Raw genomic sequence first — 20,839 nt, 5'->3', positions numbered from 1 at the left:
TGTTTGAGCGGGCACCTCGTCGTACGAGACGTTCACAGATCCTCCTTTGTAGGTAGGCTGGATCGTTCACTACCAGAAGTGAAGCACCCTCCTATTTCCTGTGCGGCCCTTGGGGCAAAATCAGTTTGACACCCCTGTTCTAAATTAAATTGACTTTACATTCTCAAATAGTTGCCATATCAGAGCAGAGGCTGTTCGGTTTGCTCTTTCATTTGTCCAGGTCATTTAAAAATAACCCTGCAAAAATGTAACAACTCACAGAAAAGATCTTCGCTGACATTCCACAGACCTGCCCTATCCCATGACGTCACACGGAGCCCTTCCTTCCTGCTCTCTGCTTGCTAGCTTAGCTTCAGCTGTTGTTGGCAGTCCAAGTTTTCTTATTTTTATCCTCAGCTATCCCTTACCGAAGTCAGGTCGTATTCAGGAACATTTACAATAGCCATAATAGAAACAGCTGCGACATATAGTCCAGGTAATTTATGTCAGAAAGGCTTACGAACGTCTGTGACATGGCCAGACAAGAACAAGTCCTCCAGCTTGAGCCACCACACGAACTGAAATTTAGAGGTAAGACTAGGGCAGGGCCTGATAGTTTGGTCTGCAAATATTTGACCATCGTTCCTAGATAATGTATTAACAATAGTGTTAACTTCATTGTGAAAAGATGGGTCTGCACACGGTGTATCATATTTCCTATTTGGTTTTTAGAGTGGTGACAAGTGAAGCGACATTGCATACCGACGTCTTCTACCTACCGATGCTAACGCCTAGCTGTCATTTTCTAGTTTAGCCTGTAACGAGAAAGCAGGCCCGGGTCATTTCCTCAATCAATATCAGTTGCATGCTATTCATTTACTATCATAATCACGATCTCCCTGGTTTGTGAGTCGGCTGTTGCCAGCATAAGTAAATACTTATTTCAATAGCTACTAATGAAAAAATGTCTAACGTTGGTAGCAAACTAGATACTTTCTATACGGTCAGGACTACACTAGGGAAATTTCCATAAAAATAAAAAAACTACCCGAATGGATACAGAGAATAGTGTTTTTCAATCCATTCCTGGGGCTAACCCTAAACGTGGGCATTTTTGTTTCAGCCCAGCACACAACAACAATCCCTCGGCCTCGATAAATTGAATCGGGATTCCCTAAGAACACGTCACTTCGATACAGCTAGGACCGGAAGTGACTCTTCGTAGCAGGTTTGAGCGTATTTTCGCTGAGACTAACCCTTTTCCTAACCTTAGTAATCCTAACTTGTTCCGTTAATTAGCCTAACCTGCTGCGTACATTCCCCTAACCGGTTACGAAAAAGTCACTTCCAGTCGTAGTCTCTTTCAAAGTGGCGTGTTTTTTGGGGAATCTCGAGTTGAATCAGGTATGTTATGGATGGGCTGAAACACAAATGTGCACCCCGTAGGGGGAGCCCCAGGAATTGATTGAGAAATACTGCTGTAGAAAAAGGTGACTGTTGACAATTCTTAGGCACGGATCAGTGAGTCGAAGCAGAATGGTAAGATCCGGAGGTGGACCGTTTTACCTCTTCTAATGGAATTATTGAACAGGGACTATATTGATGATTTGGTTTTGAGAATTATATCAATAGTCATAACAAAATAGATTATAACTAATGATATAAGTCTAAAGATAACAAAAAATATGTGGGGTCATCTCAATAAAATGGTCCTCCCCAACTTTTCTTGGGGAAAAAAATAAGATCGCTATAATAAGATGAGTCAGCTAGCTAGCATTGATATCTATTGTCTGTTCTCTCTCCGTCTTTTCAAGGTCCATTTACAGATGTTGTCACGGCCACCCTGAAGCTAGGCAACCCAACGGATAGAAATGTCTGTTTCAAAGTCAAGACGACCGCACCCCGTCGATACTGTGTCCGTCCAAACAGTGGCATCATTGACGCAGGCACCTCAATCAATGTGTCTGGTTGGTGTCTTTTTGGTTGATTGCACATTTATTGTAACTGACAAATCTCAAATAGAGGAACTAAAAGTATGCTGAGCTGGTCAAAGTAAGGTAACACGTTGTGCTGTTGCTAAGAGATTGCTCAGTGGCATTTATCTGTCTGCTTTTTTTCACAGTTATGCTGCAGCCTTTCGACTATGATCCCAATGAAAAGAGCAAACACAAATTCATGGTGCAGTCCGTGCTTGCTCCGTATGACATGACTGACATGGAAGGGGTGGTAAGTGTCCAAATGGAATGTGATTAATCTGAATGTCACTAATTATGATCTGATGATCACAGTAAGTCCATTCAAGCTGCAGTTCTAGTTCAGAGGGACTGGTACTTACTGTCTCAATCCTCTACTTATTTAGGTGTTGCAAGTGGGACAAATGTGCTGTCAAGATATGCTTGTCTTATGAGTGTCATAAGAGTCCCAAGCTGGGTGTCGTCATCTTGGTGTTGCCTTGTGATTCAGTTTTCCATCAGCCCTCCCCTCTTCTTCTTTTTCTCTCTCATTCTTTCTCTCATTCTATCCTTCCCACCGACAGTGGAAAGAGGCAAAGCCAGAGGAGCTGATGGACTCCAAGTTGAGATGTGCGTTTGAGCTGCCGCTAGAGAATGACAAAACTGTAAGTACTCTACGTCACTATATCTTGTCATCACTTCATCCAACTGCATGTATTTTTCTTAATATTCCTTCCCTCATATATTTCATTTTAGTGTAAGATGCGTTCAGAGCACCTTCATTCCATTCACAAACAGTTCCTGAATGATTCATCTCCATTGCATCTCTGAAGCAGCCATTGCTCTTTTTTTTTGTATGTTGTCTTTCTCATCCCCATTCTGTTATTCATCTGCATAGTTCTGTCTCCTCCACTCCTCCCCACAGCATGCCAGTGAAAGCAACACAAATGTGTCCTCCGCCCCCGTAAAGCCAGAGCTCTCCTCACTCCCTAAGTCGGCCAGCTCCTCCCTGGATGACGGGGAGGTGAAGAAGATCACGGAGGAGTGCAAGAGGCTGCAGATGGAGGTCCAGAGGTTACGGGAAGAGAACAAACAGATCAGGGTGAGTCTCTAATGGCTCTAGGACACACAACAGTCAGATCTGTTCCACACAATACATTTATCTGCACCATCTGTAACAATGCAGACTTACTTAACAGGCCTCACCTTTCGTTTCTTATTTGAGATGGGTAATTGACTGATTTGAGATCAGTAACGGCTGTTTCACTGTTATTGCCAAAAAAACAGCTGTTCTATATTCAACATGGTTTGACTGGCATTTGGCCTGTGACTCCTCCCCCTTTACCAAGGAGGACGATGGTCTGCGGAAGAGGAAAGTCACCTCCATGGTGTCCTCCCCCCACTCCTCTTCCTCCCAGGCCATGACGAAGGAGGAGGGCCTAAGTACCCGTGTTCTGGCGCTCTGCGTGCTGTTCTTCGTCATCGGAGTCATCATCGGGAAATTGGTCCTGTAGACAGCCAGTGGCAGCGTGCTCGGAGGACCGAACAAAACAACAACGGGATGTATACTTTTTGTTGTTGTTGCGTAATGCAACATCACAAGTTTATTTGAGTAGTGACATTTAACATAAAGCGAAGGTAAATCAAGAGTCGTCTTGCCTTTTTAAAATCACTCTATTCTCCGTCCTTCCACTCCTACTCACACAGATACAGTACAAATGATTGTGTGGGGGAAGTGGCAACGTTGTGATCTATAAGTAGCAATGTGTTCCGGTAAGGCCAAGTCTTTTCCTACTGCAGGATTAACGTGACAGTTCTGATGTTGTGTGAATGTTTTACTCATTGCTTTTTTTAAGGGAAGGACACTGTATCTTGTGAGTCGAGAGGCTCCCTGTGAGTTTTAGCAAGAATGGGTAATTATGTAAATCTAGTCATCTAAATCCATTTGTTTTATAAAAGGAATAATTGGAGGTAACTGAAAATGAAATGTTAACCATTGTTTTGTCCCAAAGAGACCCCTTTCCAATACAGTAGGTTTCTTTTTATTTCCAACAGTCAAACTTGTAATTGGTTTTCAATATATCACAGAAGATGTACTGTCTCACCGTGCTGCAGTGAATTAGTTCTATGCACACTTGTTTAGTGACTGAGGTGAAAGTACAGAATGACCGACTTGTCCTTTTGGTCGAAGGCCTGGGATGTGAGTGATATCCTCAGGGTCAGTATGAAATGGCTGTCATCTTCAGAGAGAACAACAGTGATGCAGCTTTTCCAGATGACGGCAAATGGCTTAACCTTAGGTGAAGCCTGGAAGTGATCCAAGTCCTGTATCTGATTGCAGCTGAGTAAGAGAAATATGCAACATCCATTTTTGACATACAGTACTCTAAAATATAACGATGGGTTTGGACTCATGACGCTGTATATAGTTTGATAGTCCTTTATGTTCTTGTGCTTTGCTTCAGTTCTTTTTTGAGTATCATGTAAAGGCATAATTGTTTGTAATTATATTTGTACGCACTGTATTCCAATCAAGTTCTCATATAGTGTCTACAAATAGCATGGAAATGACCTCAATAGTTTTCTTTCTTCCTGTGTCTTAAACACAGCAGAAAATATGACTGTCTTCTCAAAAGGGGCCATCTCGGAACTAGCTATCGGTTGGGGTGTTCTCTCTTGGCTAGGTTTCTACTGTCTTAGCTGTCTAAAGAATCAACTGTCCTGTTTGTATTTAAAATCACATTTTTTTTGTAGCTTGGGGGGGGCTTGGATTGTGGACGGCTGGATGGAGAATTGAGCTGTGAACACTATATTAAAAACTGCTTTGGCGCTTCAGACCATCACATGTAACCACAATAATTGGGTACAGTTTTGTATGTACATTAAATAAACAAAATATAATGGATTGTGTAGCATCATAGTAATGAATTAAATGCATAAGCCCAAAACATGTTTTTTGGTGGAAAGTTAATTTGCTTCAGTCTTATTCATGGTGCAAGGACAACCAAGCAGAGGTGTAAAGTGCAGCCTTTGGGAGTTTGGAATGGCCCCAGTCAGTATTTTGCATTATTGTTGGGACAGATTGTGTTCGAGTGTGTGGCATGCCTGTGTCCACACAGTCTTTCATGCATGCCCTATTTAGTTGATATAAAGATTGTATGTAATCCTTTAGTAATACCTTATTCACTTGCTAACACAGCTGTATTCTACAGGACCAAGGTTTCACAAAGCCCATTACTGAAAGTTGGACCCTCCCTCTATAACTTGTTGATAATCCTTCCACCTTCAGACAGATTTCATCTCGTTCAACTATAAATGCTTGCTTGAAAAACTAAACTATTCTTACGGAGATGGGGCTGTAAGATTCTGAGATGCATGGATTTGTCACCATCTAGTGGTGGAAAGTGGCAGACTAGAGCAATAATTCCCAAACTTTCAGTCACTGTACCACCAACTGAAATATTACATTTACATAAGTATTCAGACCCTTTACTCAGTACTTTGTTGAAGAACCTTCAGTAATTAAAGCCTGGAGTCTTCTTGGGTATGATGCTACAAGCTTGGCACACCTGTATTTGGAGAGTTTCTCCCATTCTCTGCAATTACTCTCAAGTCTGTCAGGTTGGATGGGGAGCCACTCTGCACAGCTTTTTTCAGGTCTCTTCAGAGATGTTTGGTCGGGTTCAGGTCCGGGCTCTGGCTGGAACACTCAAGGACATTCAGAGACTTGTCCAAAGCCACTCCTGCGTTGTCTTAGCTGTGTGCTTAAGGTCCTGTTGGAAGGTGAACCTTCACCCCAGTCTGAGGCCCTGAGCGCTCTGAATCAGGTTTTTATCATGGATCTCTCTGTACTTTGCGCCGTTCATCTTTCCTTCGATCCTGACTAGTCTCCCAGTCCCTGCCTCTGAAAAACATCCCAACAGCATGATGCTGCCACCACCATAACTTCACCGTAGGGATGGTGCCAGGTTTCCTCCAGACATGACGCTTAGCATTCAGGCCCAAGAGTTCGATCTTGTTTCTCATGGTCAGAATCCTTTAGGTGACTTTTGGCAAACTCCAAGCGGGCTGTCATGTGCCTTTCACTGAGGTGTTGCTTCCGTCTGGTCACTCTGCCATAAAGGCCTGATTGGTGGAGTGCTGCAGAGATGGTTGTCCTTCTGGAAGGTTCTTCCATCTCCACAGAGGAACTCGGGAGCTCTGTCAGAGTGACCATCGGGATCTTGGCCACCTCCCTGACCAAGGCCCTTCTCCCCCAATTGCTCAGTTTGGCTGGGCGGCCAGCTCTAGGAAGAGTCTTGTTGGTTTCAAACTTCTTCCACTTAAGAATGATGGAGGCCACTGTGTTCTTGGATCGTCAATGCTGGAGACATTTGGTACCCTTCCCCAGATCTGTGCCTTGACACAATCCTGTCTTGAAGCTCTATCGACAATCCTTTCGACCTCATGGCTTGTTTTTTTTGCTTTGACATGCACAGTCAACTGTTGGACCTTATATAGACAGGTGTGTGCCTTTCCAAATTGTCCAATCAATTGCATTTCCCACAGGTGGACTCCAAGTTATAGAAACATCAATGATGGTCAATGGAAACAGGATGCACCTGAGCTCAATTGAGTTTCATAGCAAAGGGTCTGAATACTTATACCTTATTTACATACGTTTATTTTTTATAATTTAGCAAAATGTCTAAAAACCTGTTTTCGCTTTGCCATTATGGGGTATTGTGTGTAGATGGATTGAATACATGTTTCCCTCATCAATTTTAGAATAAGGCTGTAACATAACATGTGGAAATAGTGAAGTTGTCTGAATACTATCTGAATGCATAGTATATCATATATCAAACAAAGTATGGAGGTCTCTGTTCAATACCCACACTACGAGACAGGATAAGCTATTCTGATATGGTTGTCACAGAGCATCACAGACCATGAACCCAGACCATGAACCCAGCCCTCACCTAGTCACCAGGAATAGCAAGCTATGTCAACCATTCAGGACATAGATAAAAACAAAGTATACACCGAGTATACAAAACATTGCCTTTTTCCATGACAGACTAACCCAGGTGAAAGCTATGATCCCTTATTGAGGTCACTTGTTTAATCCACTCAATATTAGGAAGGTGTTCATAATGTTTGGTATACTCAGTGTAGTTCATGGGTCAACCGCCCTGTAAATCTCGCTCAATATCATTGAGAAGACTTGTCCATCATGCTACATAGGACACCTACCTTCTGCACACAGTTGTGTCAATGGCAGTGTTCATGTTCAGGAGCATGGCACTGAACGGTGGTCATATGGGGTGGCAGGTTAGCCTAGTGGTTAGCGCGTTCAAATCCCCAAGGTACAACTGTCATTTTGCCCATGAACAGGCAGTTACCCCACTGTTCCTAGGCCATCATTGAAAATAGGAATTTGTTCTTAACAGACTTGCCTAGTTAAATAAAAGGTAAAAATAAATAAAAGGGACATTCCATGTTGGGCAGAAACTATCTAACCAGCAGCACTCCTGCCTCTTTCCTCTCCACTTCCTTTGACCTTGAACTAATGACTAACTCGTCAATAGATGCAATTGAAACAGATTACGTCCCCCTCATCTACATAAAATTACTGCAGTTAATTATCTTGTAATTCCCTAAGCTACACGCCTGACGAGAAACACATTCATCAACCATTGTTATGGTGTAGGTAAACATCACAATGTTTAGGCAAAGACCCATGTTAATATTATTCATAAACTAACTGCAAAGAAGCTGTGGTGAATGCCTGTGTCTGGGTTAAACTGGGAATGACCGTTCTATCGCCTTGGATGGGAAACAAAGACAGAATTGAATAGAGTCGTGTTGCATGTGATAGATGCAGTATAATGTTCTCTTTGAAAAGCAGTGAAGTAACAGCGAGGAGTTAAAAGAGCTGTCTAAGTAAATACAGTGGACATAACGAGACATGGCTAACGATGGATGAATGAAATGTCACGGGTGTATCTGGTGTAGGTTTGTCCTTGTGGTTGTGTATAAGGACGGGCCTGTGGCTGTCTGCACCAAAAACCTTTATTTCGCAGAGCTCCTCTTCTGAAAGTAGAGACCCATTTTTGATGTACACAGTAAATGAAAACTAGGGCACTGAAGTGAAAGTGTAATACTGTACAGTCCGTCTGTTGTGCAACACTAGGAAGGACCCCAAAACAATACAATTGTTTGTTATCTTTAGCAAAAGAAAAAAATAAAAAATAATGTAGAAACAAGCAATGTTTTGCATTTGGATATTTGTCATTACCTTTTACCTTTAAGCTATAAAAAGAAAAAAAAAGCTAAATAAACTCACCCTTCATGTTGTTCGCTAATGAAACAAAACCTAAACGAAAAGAATTTAAGTTACAGCAATAGGCACACTACAAAATGTGTCAAGGTTCTTTGATACTAATAAAATACTTTTTTAAATCCATAGACATTTCATATATTTATATATTTTTTGGTATATGGATCCAAAAATAGACATTTAAATCATAAAGGGGAGATAGGGGAGGGAAATTAAAAATCCAAAGCTACGAATGGTTGTTCCCCTTCCCTGGAGAGAGAGAGAGGGGGGGGGGGGCGCAACTGGCCAATCCATACAGCGCAGTATAACACCCACTTTAGCTCGTTATACACGTACAGTCGTGATCAAGGCACAGGGATCTTCTTAGTCATTTTTCAATAAAGTTGTACAAAATAATACATTTTACAGTCTGTACAAGAACAATAGTTCAGCAGTAAATTAAAGAGATACAAAGAGCCTGGGAAGGAGGAGGGAAGGGTAGGGTAGGAGAGAGGGAGGGGTAGGGTAGGAGAGAGGGGTAGGGTAGGAGAGAGGGGTAGGGTAGGAGAGAGGGGGGATAAGGGAAATGGAGGAAACCAAGGAAGGGGGGGGGGGGGGGTGACGGGAGAGTGACAATATGAGTAAAGATTAGTGTCCCATTTATCGTTATCTTCCTCTTTTTTTTAATTTCAGGATTTTTTTCTTTAAAAACATAACAAAGAGCATTGCCAGTAAAGTAACAGTGCATGGTATGTGGTGAAGTTAAGAGAGAGGATAGGGAGGAGTGAAAGAGGCGAGAGAGAGAGAGTGTGTGTAAGAGAGCGCACAGGGCATAATGGCACAACAGTCTACACAGACAAAACAAACCGTGGAGACAGAAACGGGGCTGATCAGACTTCTCTTAACTTATATGGTACTGTACTGTATATGAGCTTTGCACTCCGTTGAGTTCTGTGAACGTTGGCCTTTCTCCTTCCGCTGCTGTACCGACAAGGCAAAGTCATATGACAATCCTGTGGGTGTCATGGTGTCCAAGATCCACCAAATTCACATAAATATTCCCTTCCCCCAAACCCCGCTCACCATGATGCTTCTCTGGTTCATTGTCCGTCATTGAAATTGCTCCTGGTAGGTATCTTGGCTGTGATTCATTGAAAACACAGCCAGTCAATCTGTGGCTGCAGCCAGCAAGCAGCTAAGACTCAGGACTTGCTCAGTTCAGGACCAGTGACCATGCAGTCGAGTAAAAGTGTGTGGGGTTATTTCTCTGTATGCAAGCAGTTATGGGTAAACTGAGATTAAGTGTGCCTAAGTGTGTGTCTGTGTGTGTCAAAATATGAACGGAGGTTGTGAAAGAAAGACAGTCCAGTGCCATGTCAGTGTGCGTACTCGCGCCCGTGTGTGTGTGTGTGTGTGTGGTGAAATGGGTTCAAGTCTTGAGCACAGTGCTAAAATGCTGTGGAGTTCAGCTGATCTGGCTTGGATGTATTCTGTGTTTTGCAGTATTTCAATAGCAATTTCCATGTTGCGCTGTAGCTCTCATGTCTAGTTTGACTTCAGGAGTCCCCAAGAGCACACAGAGTCAGGGCGACAGGGGTGGGTTCCAGGGAAGGGGGAGTGGGGGGGTCAGGGAGGGACCGGAGGTCGGGGTTCCGAGTCTGTGTTGCAGTCCCCTCCCATCACAAGAGCTCGTACTGCCGAAGGTGCATCCGCTGAATGATGTCCCGACAGTCGTTGAAGACCCGGCGGATGTTTTCCGTGTCGACGGCGCAGGTAAAATGAGGGTAACAATAGTGCCTGCCATCTCCGCTGGCTGTGCTGATCCTCTGATAATAAAATAAATAGAATAATAATAAAAATCACAGTGAAGCACAATGAGACAAAATGTGCACTACCACCATTCAGGACATCATCCCCTTGACTCAATAACAAATCTTAACACTTACTGCACGTTAGCCTTCCTGCTAACTTATTCAATATGAGAAAGAGAAAGTCATCTCATTTGTCATCTTTTGTTGCGATTAGATACTATTTTGTAATCAATACCATAAGATTCCACTTAACATTAGCAGGGGAGACGTCGGAATGTCTGCACTTACCAGGAACTCATCTCGTATGAAGTACTTTGCCCTCGTGACACGCGGATCCTCCCCTGCTTCCGGTGTTGCTATAGAAGCGTGAGAGACTGAATGATGAGTGTTATGATTGGATTCTGGTACACCATCACACATTGTCAGTGCCACAGTTCGCTATGGCGATTACTTATCAGCCACAGGAAAGAACATTCAGGAGCCACCTACTGTGGCTAAAATCAGAAGCAGTCTGTGTGTGTGTGGGTGTGTGTCTCACCATCATCCGGTGTGGTGTAGCGTGCAAACTCTGGGAAATACTCTTCGATTTTTGATTTCCCAGCCAACACCTTCTCCGCTAGCAGGTCCTGTTTGTTGAGGAATAGGATGACAGAAATGGTCCGCAGCCACCTAAAGAAACAAACACACAAGAGATGCTGGGTAAATACACTGGCAGAAAGCAGTCAGTGGTCCATTAGAGTGAACAAATTAGATTAATGAGAGCATTTTAATAGAACAGAGGAATAGAATGAATCTTCATTGTTCGTGGATAGTGGGTGTCATGGGTTGTGCACGTTTCTCTGTGTGTGTCAGTGGAGGCTCCTCAGAGGAGGAAGGGGAGGACCATCCTACTCCACAAATTTCGTAAGTAAGAAGGGAAACGTAAAAAAATATACATTTTTAGATAAAACTATACTAAATATAATCACCAAATAACTGATTAAAACACTGTTTTGCAATGAATGTCTACATTATCCTCAACAGCACCCTCTAGGGTAGCACCATCGTGTAGCCGGAGGACAGCTATTTTCTGTCCTCCTCTGGGTACATTAACTTCAATACAAAACCTAGGAGGTTCATGGTTCTCACCCCTTCCATAGACTTAAACAGTAATTATGACAACTTCGGGGGACGTACTTCAACCTATCAGAGCTCTATCAGCTGCAGTATGAACTGACATGCTGTCCACCCAATCAAAGGATCAGAAAATGAATCTACTACTGAAAGCATAAGCTGCAGCTAGCTAAGACTGCAGTGCATAAAGTGCGGTGAGTCGTTGACTCAGACAATTGTACAGTTTTGAACAAATTAATTTGTCAAATTAAGGAGAAGCAGCAGAGAGAGCTAGCTAGCTAGCTATATTGCTCTGTATGTTCTTTTCTTCTTAGTTTACCTTTCTTTTAGTTAGAAAATGCATCTAATTTGTCCTACTCAACAACCTGACTCAGAGAGGAATGCTACAGTGGGGAGAACAAGTATTTGATACACTGCCAATTTTGCAGGTTTTCCTACTTACAAAGCATTTAGAGGTCTGTAATTTTTTATCATAGGTACACTTCAACTGTGAGAGACGGAATCTAAAACAAAAATCCAGAAAAATCACATTGTATGACTTTTTAAGTAATTAATTTGCATTTTATTGCATGACATAAGTATTTGATCACCTACCAACCAGTAAGAATTCCAGCTCTCACAGACCTGTTAGTTTTTCTTTAAGAAGCCCTCCTGTTCTCCACCTGTATTAACTGCACCTGTTTGAACTTGTTACCTGTATAAAAGACACCCGTCCACACACTCAATCAAACAGACTCCAACCTCTCCACAATGGCCAAGACCAGAGAGCTGTGTAAGGACATCAGGGGTAAAATTGTAGACCTGCACAAGGCTGGGATGGGCTACAGGACAATAGGCAAGCAGCTTGGTGAGAAGACAACTGTTGGCGCAATTATTAGAAAATGGAAGAAGTTCAAGATGACGGTCAATCACCCTCGGTCTGGGGCTCCATGCAAGATCTCACCTCGTGGGGCATCAATGATCATAAGGAAGATGAGGGATCAGCCCAGAACTACACGGCAGGACCTGGTCAATGACCTGAAGAGAGCTGGGACCACAGTCTCAAAGAAAACCCTTAGTAACACACTACGCCATCCTGCAGCGCACGCAAGGTCCCCCTGCTCAAGCCAACGCATGTCCAGGCCCGTCTGAAGTTTGCCAATGACCATCTGGATGATCCAGAGGAGGAATGGGAGAAGGTCATGTGGTCGGATGAGACAAAAAAATAGCTTTTTGGTCTAAACTCCACTCGCCGTGTTTGGAGGAAGAAGAAGGATGAGTACAACCCCAAGAACACCATCCCAACCGTGAAGCATGGAGGTGGAAACATCAATCTTTGGGGATGCTTCTCTGCAAAGGGGACAGGACGACTGCACCGTATTGAGGGGAGGATGGATGGGGCCATGCATCGCGAGATCTTGGCCAACAACCTCCTTCCCTCAGTAAGAGCATTGAAGATGGGTCGTGGTTGGGTCTTCCAGCATAACAACCCGAAACACACAGCCAGGCCTAGCCAGTCTCCAGACCTGAACCAAATAGAAAATTGTTGGAGGGAGCTGAAAGTCTGTTTTGCCCAGCGACAGCCCCAAAAACCTGAAGGATCTGGAGAAGGTCTGTATGGAGGAGTGGGCCAAAATCCCTGCTGCAGTGTGTGCAAACCTGGTCAAGAACTACAGGAAACGTATGATCTCTGTAATTGCAAACAAAGGTTTCTGTACCAAATATTAAGTTCTGCTTTTCTGATGTATCAAATACTTATGTCATGCAATAAAATGCAAATTAATTACTTAAAAATCATACAATGTGATTTTCTGGATTTTTGTTTTAGATTCAGTCTCTCACAGTTGAAGTGTACCTATGACAAAAATTACAGACCTCTACATGCTTTGTAAGTAGGAAAACCTGGAAAATCGGTAGTGTATCAAATACTTGTTCTCCCCACTGTATTTATGTTAGCTAGCTGGCTATGACTATCCAACACTGTGTGATTGTACACTTGGATTGAGTATACTAACGCCTTAGTTCTAGTTTGTCGACTATAACATTAATACAATGGAGAACCGTGACTATAGGACCTAGGCCTAACATAACATTACCTTTCAAACTTATTTCAGTTTCTTAAAAGAGGATGCTAACAAATTAGCAACAACATCGTCTCACTACTACACCATCGTCTCACTACTACAACACAAGCTAGCTAACTTTACTAGTGTAAAAGGCTCTGCATGGTCAATCCGATATCTGAAGTGGCATTTACTGCGATCATGCAGCCTCCACAGACGTCAGGGCTTTGTGTTTATACAGAACGTACCGCCCCCACCTACCGTCAACCAATCATGTCAATGTGGAGCACTCCACATTGTTACAAAATGTGTGCGATGGCGATGCGTTATGGAGCTTGATTTTGCCTCTACGTGCCTCCGGAGGCTCTGCAATTGCATCACACCCTCCATACGAAGCCTCCGACCACATTTTCAGATCAAGCATAAATAGGCTTTTATAGCGTTGGAAACTACTGCTTGCGCCACTGATTACTTTCTCTTGTGCTCTTAGTAGTGACATCAAAGATGTTGTAACTAAAACAAGATGGGAACGACAGGCTGTGGTCTAATTGGAACAAAATGAGTCAAAGTGGGCAAACCGAGCCAAGCAGGAGCTAGCGAGATCATATTGCCGTGTTCTAGTATGCATTTTCATATTTCCGTTAAGGGAACGCCTATTCTGTGACGTGCACATGTGCAATAACTCAATTCACATTTGCACTTTTTTTTTTGCAATCTGTTCATAACAGATTCTAGTTTGGGAACAGAAAACTGTATTGAGATTTTTTTTAAATTAAAATCGATGACAATGTCCAGAATGTTGGCCAAAATCCATCTTGTTCCATCTTCTCCCACTGCCAGCCATTGGGCTTCCTCTCACTACCATATTTGGTAGTGAGTGGAAATGCCGGTGAAATATCTGTTTATTTGTTCTATCTTTTTACGGGCCCACCCATTGCAAAATATGATTGTTTAATTCCACTGTCACTCCAAAATTCTGCTCTAATACAGTTGTATGGCAGAGGCCTTCTGTCCTAGCCAATGGCTGGCTGAGCAAGCTAGATTTCTCTACCTAAAGACTACCAAAGAAAATTCTGATTATATATGTCCTTTTTAAAGGTATTTATTATTTTAAAGATAACTGACTTGCCTAGTTAAATAAAGGTTAAGAACAAATAGTTATTTACAATGACGGCCTACCCCGGCCAAACCCGGACCAATTGTACGCCACCCTATGGGACTCCCAATCACAGCCAGATGTGATACAGACTGGATTCAAACCAAGGACTGTAGTGATGCCTCTTGCACCGAGATGCAGTGCCTTAGGACCGCTGCGCCACTCTTCACTACTAACCCTTCTCTTTCCAATACAAACTGAAGAGATGAAATCAGAAAATCATTAAATGATTGTAAAGCTGAATTAGAAAAACATGAAGTCCACAAGCGAAGGGTAAAGGTGAGAGGAGAGCGTGTAGATGCGAGAACAACAGACAAGTTCCCTACTTTTTCGGCTCTTCCACAACCAAAACGTGTTTACGCTCACTAACAGTCAATTACTGGCATTCTTTTGCATGACAATAACCCGGCTTTCAAAATCTCATGACCGCCACAGTCCTAGGAGGGACCTACCTGAATTTGTCCATCAGAAGCTCTTGTTTAAGTGGACTAATGATTAACCCCAAAATTAGTCAGATGCAGGCAACGGTATGCGAGGCGTTACTGAATGTGTCACTCACTGTCTGACCACCCTGATTACTCCGATTTGTCTCTCAACCTGTGCACCTACGTTATAAACTTTCATTTTGTAGGCTAGGTTGTAGCAACCTCATGATGGGTATAGGGAAAATCATGTAGTAGCCTAAACCTGAGCTGGGTGAATGGAATATGAATGACTGACAGTCATCCAATATGCTTTAATAGAAAAAAAAGAAGCACTCTGAACGGCACCGACCGCCACTGGTGTGTGCGTGCATTTGTGCGTCACCTGTTGTTCCAAATGTTCTTGAATAGATTGAGAGCCTCCTGTAAACGGTTGGTCTGATTGTCCTCCCGGATCACCATGTTGTAGCTGCTACTGGCCACCACGAAAATAATGGCTGTTACATCTAGTGGGGAAGACAGAGGGAGGAAGGGCACAGGCAAACTGGTTTTGTAAATGGCAATCAATGACACAGTCAAAAGGCACTTCAGGTTTAAGCCTAAGATCGAAACACACAGTCATAGCAGAAAAGCGATGGTAGGAAAATACGGGAAACCTTTAGAGGAACGAGAATACAGACTAAGACCCTTCTAGACTAAAAATGATCTATAAAATGAGATCCGAATTGTGAGTTACTGTCTATTGGGTTGGCCAGATCAAATGGAAAAACAAATGTTACCATTAAAGCACTGGATCCATTTCCGACGTTCATCCCTTTGCCCACCAACATCAAACATGCTGTTGAAGAAATGGCAAAGTGAGACAAATGCCACACACTACCACCTTGTGGCGTAGTGATGAATCACATGTTCGCTGCACTGTATGGACTCGTAAACATCTGCAGGGCCGGGTTGGAGATTTCTCTTTGAGCATTGTACTCATAACCGAATGCGACGATAACCCTGGGTTATACTCACTGGAAATTTACTTTGTCCACCTGAAATCTGGTTTCAAAGATCCCAGAGGTGAGCACTCGGCATCTCAGTAGGTCCTGAGAGATGACAAAAGAAAGACTGGAGTCATTCATCTGCTTTATATTTATCAATATCAATCAATATTCTGAAAAGTTGATGAGTACAGTAGGCATCTCTCTCCAATTGAGGTCTCTGGACAAAAGTAGTGCACTATACAGGGAATAGGGTGTACTTATAATGGCACCGTAGGGGATGGCTGTCATTTCTACAGGCTCCTAAGCAACTGTGCTATTTTGTTTTGTTTTCGTATTGTTTTCACTTATTTTGTATATAATGTTGCTGCTACCGTCTCTTATGACAGAAAATAGATTCTGGACAGAACAGCGATTACTCACCTCAAAACGGGACGAAATTGTGTTATTTAATGAGTCATACGTTAAGGACATACTGCTTTCCCGATACCAGGCCAAAATTCCCATCATTCCCATGAAGAAAAGACGGAAATACAGGGGTCGGGGTGACTTGTGAGAATTCGTCGGCGAGTGGATAAACTGCCACTACCATGCGTACTATTGGCCAATGTGCAATCATTGGGGGGGAAAAAAACTGGGTGATCTACGATCAAGACTATCCTACCAACGAGACATTAAAAACTAATATCTTATGTTTCACTGAGTCGTGGCTGAACGGTGATACGGATAATATAGAGGTGTCTGGGACGGGGGTGTGTGTCTATTTGTCAATAACTGCCGGTGCGTGATGTCTAATATCAAAGAAGTCTCAAGGTATTGCTCACCTGAGTACCTCATGATAAGCTGTTGTTCACACAATCTACCAAGAGAGTTCTCATCTATATTACTCGTAGCCGTCCATTTACCACAACAAACCGATGCTGGCACGAAGACCACACTCAACGAGCTGACAAGAAAATGCTCATCCAGAAGCGGCACTCCTAGTGGCCAGGGACTTTAATGCAGGCAAACTTAAACCCGTTTAACCTCATTTCTACCATGTGACACCAGAGAGAGAGAGAAAAAAAAAGATGAAAAAATCCCTCTAAACCACCGTTACTCCACACAGAGACACATACAATGCTCTCACTCCCTCTTCATTTGGCAAATCTGACCATAATTCTATCCTCCTGATTCCTGGAAGAAGTACTAGTGACTTGCTCAATACGGAAGTGGTCAGATGACACGGATGCTACGCTAAAGGACTGTTTTGCTAGCACAGACTGGACTATGTTCCGGGGTTCATCTAATGGCATTGAGGAGTCACTTGCTTCATCAATAATTGCATCGACGACATCGTCCCCACAGTGACCGTACATACATATTCCAACCAGAAGCCATGGATTACAGGCAACATCTGCGGGACACTAATCCGGACGCTTATAAGAAATCTCGCTATAGCCTCAGATGAACCAGCAAAGCGTCAATACAGGACAAATCTTTTATCCTACTACGCTCGTTGGATGTGGCAGGGTCTGCAAACACAGCCGCGAGCTATCCACTGACGCGAGCCTACCAGACCAGCCAAATGGCTTTTCTGCTCACTTCTAGGCAAGCAACACTGAAGCATGCATGAGAGCACCAGCTGTTCCAGACGACTGTGTGATCACACTCTCTGTAGCCGATATGAGCAAGACCTTTAAACAGGTCAACATTCACAAGGCCACAGGGCCATACGGTTTACCAGGACGTGTACTCAAAGCATGCACGGACCAATTGGCAAGTGTCTTCACTGACATTTTCAACCTCTCCCTGAGCGAGTCTGTAATACTGGCAGACTACCATAGTCCCTGTGCCCAAGAAAGTGAAGGTAACCGCCCATAGCACTTACGTCAGTAGACATGGAGTGCTTTGAAAGGCTGGTCATGGCTCACATTAACACCATCCTCCCGGAAACCCTAGACGCCAATTCACATACCGCCCCAACAGATCTCAAATCACACTCCACACTGCCCTTTCCCACCTGGACAAAAGGAACACCTATGTGAGAATGCTGTTCATTGACTACAGCTCAACGTTTAACACCATAGTGCCCACAAAGCTCATCATTAAGCGAAGGACCCTGGGACACCCCCAGTTGGTAAGGGAAGTCTGCCCTGCTGATCCTCAACACTGGGGCCCTTCAGAGGTGGGTGCTTAGTTAGCCTGAAGCTAGCCCGGCCAGGGCTCCTGTGCTACCACCGAAGCCCACTCCTGGGCTACAATATCCGGACCCCTTCTACTGCCGGTATGGGGCAATGAACCCCGCCGATCCTCTACGACTGGAATCCCGACATAATCTGCCTGAGGATTCCAACAGGCCCCTCAGGCGCGACGCCCGCTGAAGGCCCATTCTGCTAGCCACCTAGAGCTACTTGGAACCCTACCAATTCCACGACTGGTCTATCGACGTCACCGCACGAAGAGGCAAAAACAGACTTACCCCCATTGTGACATCCCCCAAAGGCTAACTTTGCCTACTAAATGCCTACTAAATGCTAGCTTGCCTGCCCCGGTCTGCTAACCCCTGCTTACTGCTTGCTTGCTAACCCGGTCTGCTAACTGCTAGCTTGTTTAGACCCGGCCTACTAACTGTTAGCATCGGCCTGCTTACTGTCAGAATCGCTGTGGTCCCAGTCAGCCCAACCACTCACTGGACCCATATGTTCACTTGGCTACGCATGCCTACCTCTAATATAAATATGCCTCGTCCATTACTGTCCTGGTTAGTGATTACTGTCTTATTTCAAAGTGGAGCCTCTAGCCCTGCTCAATATGCCTTAACCAACCATGTTGTCCCACCTCCTACATATGCGATGACATCACCTGGTTTAAACGTCTCTAGAGACTATATATCTCTCTCATCATTACTCAATGCCTAGGTTTACCTCCAATGTACTCACATCCTACCTTACCTTTAGCTGTACACTATGCCTTGAACTTATGCTATCGTGCCCAGTAACCTGCTCCCTTTACTCTCTGTTCCGAACGTGCCAGACGGCCAGTTCGTATAGCATTTAGCCGTACCCTTATCCTACTTCTCCTCTGTTCCTCTGGTGACGTAGAGGTTAATCCAGGTCCTGCAGTGCCTAGCTCCACTCCCACTCCCCAGGTGCTCACATTTGTTGACTTATGTAACCGTAAAAGCCTTGGTTTCATGCATGTTAACATTAGAAGCCTACTCCCTAAGTTTGTTTTACTCACTGCTTTAGAACACTCTGCCAACCCGGATGTCTTAGCCGTGTCTGAATCCTGGCTTAGGAAAACCACCAAAAACCCTGAAATCTCCATCGCTAACTAACATTTTCCGCCAAGATAGAACTGCCAAAGGGGGCGGTGTTGCAATCTACTGCAAATATAGTAATACAGAACTCTATAGGCTATCAAAGTCTGTACCCAAACAATTTGAGGTTCTACTAAAAATTCACCTTTCCAGAAACAAGTCTCTCACTGTTGCCGCTTGCTATAGACCTCCCTCTGCCCCCAGCTGTGCCCTTGATACCATATGTGAATTGATTGCCCCCAATCTATCTTCTGAGCTCGTGCTACTAGGTGACCTAAACTGGGACATGCTTAACACCTCGGCCATCCTACAATCCAAGCTTGATGCCCTCAATCTCACACAAATTATCAATGAACCTACCAGGTACAACTCCAAATCCGTAAACACGGGCACCCTCGCCCTCCAAATACACCTCTGCTGTTTTCAATCAAGATCTCAGCGACCATTGCCTCATCGCCTGCATCCGTAATGGGTCTGCGACCAAATGACCACCCCTCATCACTGTCAAACACTCCCTAAAACACTTCAGCGAGCAGGCCTTTCTAATTGACCTGGCCGGGGTATCCTGGAATGACATTGACCTCATCCCGTCAGTAGAGGATGCCTGGCTATTCTTTAAGAGTGCCTTCCACACCATCTTAAATAAGCATGCCCCATTCAAAAAATGTAGAACTAGGAGTAGATATAGTCCTTAGTCCACTCCAGACCTGTCTGCCCTTGACCAGCGCAAAAACATTCTGTTGCGTTCTGCATTAGCATCAAATAGCTCCCGTGATATGCAACTTTTCAGGGAAGTTAAGTTAGTTAAAGCTAGCTTCTTCAAACAGAAATTTGCATCCTGTAGTACTAACTCAAAATAGTTCTGGGACACTGAATAAGAACATCTCCTCCCAGCTGCTCACTGCTCTGAAGCTAGGAAACTCTGTCACCACCGATAAATCCACTATAATTGAGAATTTCAAGAAGCATTTCTCTACGGCTGGCCATGCTTTCCACCTGGCTACCCCTACCAACTGCCTGGGATCCTACACAGCAACCCGCCAAAGCCCCCACCATTTCTCCTTTACCCAAATCCAGATAGCTGATGTTCTGAAAGAGCTGCAAAATCTGGACCTCTACAAATCAGCCGGGCTAGACAATCTGGACCTTCTCTTTCTAAAATCTGCCCAAATTGTTGCAACCCCTATTACTAGCCTGTTCAACCTCTTTCGTATCGTCTGAGATTCCCAAAGATTGGAAAGCTGCCGCGGTCATCCCCTTCTTCAAAGGGGGTGACACTAGACCCAAACTGCTACAGACCTATATCTATCCTACCCTGTCTTTCTAAGGTCTTCGAAAGCCAAGTTAACAGATTACCGACCATTTCAAATCCCACCGTACCTTCTCCGCTATGCAATCTGGTTTCAGAGCTGATCATGGGTGCACCTCGGTCACGCTCAAGGTCCTAAACAACATCATAACCGCCATCGATAATAGTCATTACGGTGGAGCCGTATTCATCGACCTGGCTTTCGACTCTGTCATTCTTATTGGCAGACTCGACTGCCGTGGTTTCTCAAATAATTGCCTCGCCTGGTTTACCAACTACTTCTCAGATAGATTTCCGTGTGTCAAATCGGAGGGCCTGTTGTCCAGACCTATGGCAGTCTCTATGGGGGTGCCACAGGGTTCCATCCTCGGGCCGACTCTCTTCTCTGTATACATCAATGATGTTGCTCTCTCTGCTGGGGACTCTCTGGTACTCCTCTACACAGACGACACCATTCTGTATACTTC

The 20,839-nt window shown here is 44.0% G+C and overlaps 2 protein-coding genes across 3 annotated transcripts in view; one reads left to right on the top strand and one right to left on the bottom strand.

The window, feature by feature from the left end:
* The first annotated feature begins 12 nt into the window (after positions 1–12).
* LOC109907815 (vesicle-associated membrane protein-associated protein B) lies at positions 13–4,881 on the top strand. The gene is made up of 6 exons (XM_020506043.2): positions 13–570; positions 1,794–1,946; positions 2,102–2,205; positions 2,516–2,596; positions 2,857–3,033; positions 3,281–4,881. The coding sequence occupies exons 1-6, from the start codon at positions 483–485 to the stop codon at positions 3,443–3,445; spliced, it is 768 nt and encodes a 255-aa protein (XP_020361632.1). The 5' UTR covers positions 13–482; the 3' UTR covers positions 3,446–4,881.
* A 3,086-nt stretch (positions 4,882–7,967) lies between these two features.
* Positions 7,968–20,839, bottom strand: part of LOC109907814 (guanine nucleotide-binding protein G(s) subunit alpha) — a 31,831-nt gene continuing 18,959 nt past the window's right edge. The window contains exons 7-12 of one of the 2 annotated variants that reach the window (XM_031793990.1): positions 15,794–15,867; positions 15,556–15,614; positions 15,162–15,282; positions 10,582–10,712; positions 10,332–10,417; positions 7,968–10,058 (exon numbers count right to left, since the gene is read on the bottom strand). In XM_031793990.1, coding sequence (XP_031649850.1) covers positions 9,912–10,058; positions 10,332–10,417; positions 10,582–10,712; positions 15,162–15,282; positions 15,556–15,614; positions 15,794–15,867 — 618 coding nt within the window. In that variant the 3' untranslated portion in view covers positions 7,968–9,911. The remainder of the gene's footprint in view (positions 10,059–10,331; positions 10,418–10,581; positions 10,713–15,161; positions 15,283–15,555; positions 15,615–15,793; positions 15,868–20,839) is intronic. The other variant, XM_020506042.2, reaches the window with a different exon arrangement.

Source organism: Oncorhynchus kisutch, linkage group LG17 (assembly GCF_002021735.2).
Source record: "Oncorhynchus kisutch isolate 150728-3 linkage group LG17, Okis_V2, whole genome shotgun sequence".
NCBI lineage: Eukaryota > Metazoa > Chordata > Actinopteri > Salmoniformes > Salmonidae > Oncorhynchus > Oncorhynchus kisutch.
Note: the sequence above shows the minus strand (reverse complement) of the source record. Positions and strands in the feature narration are given on the sequence as shown.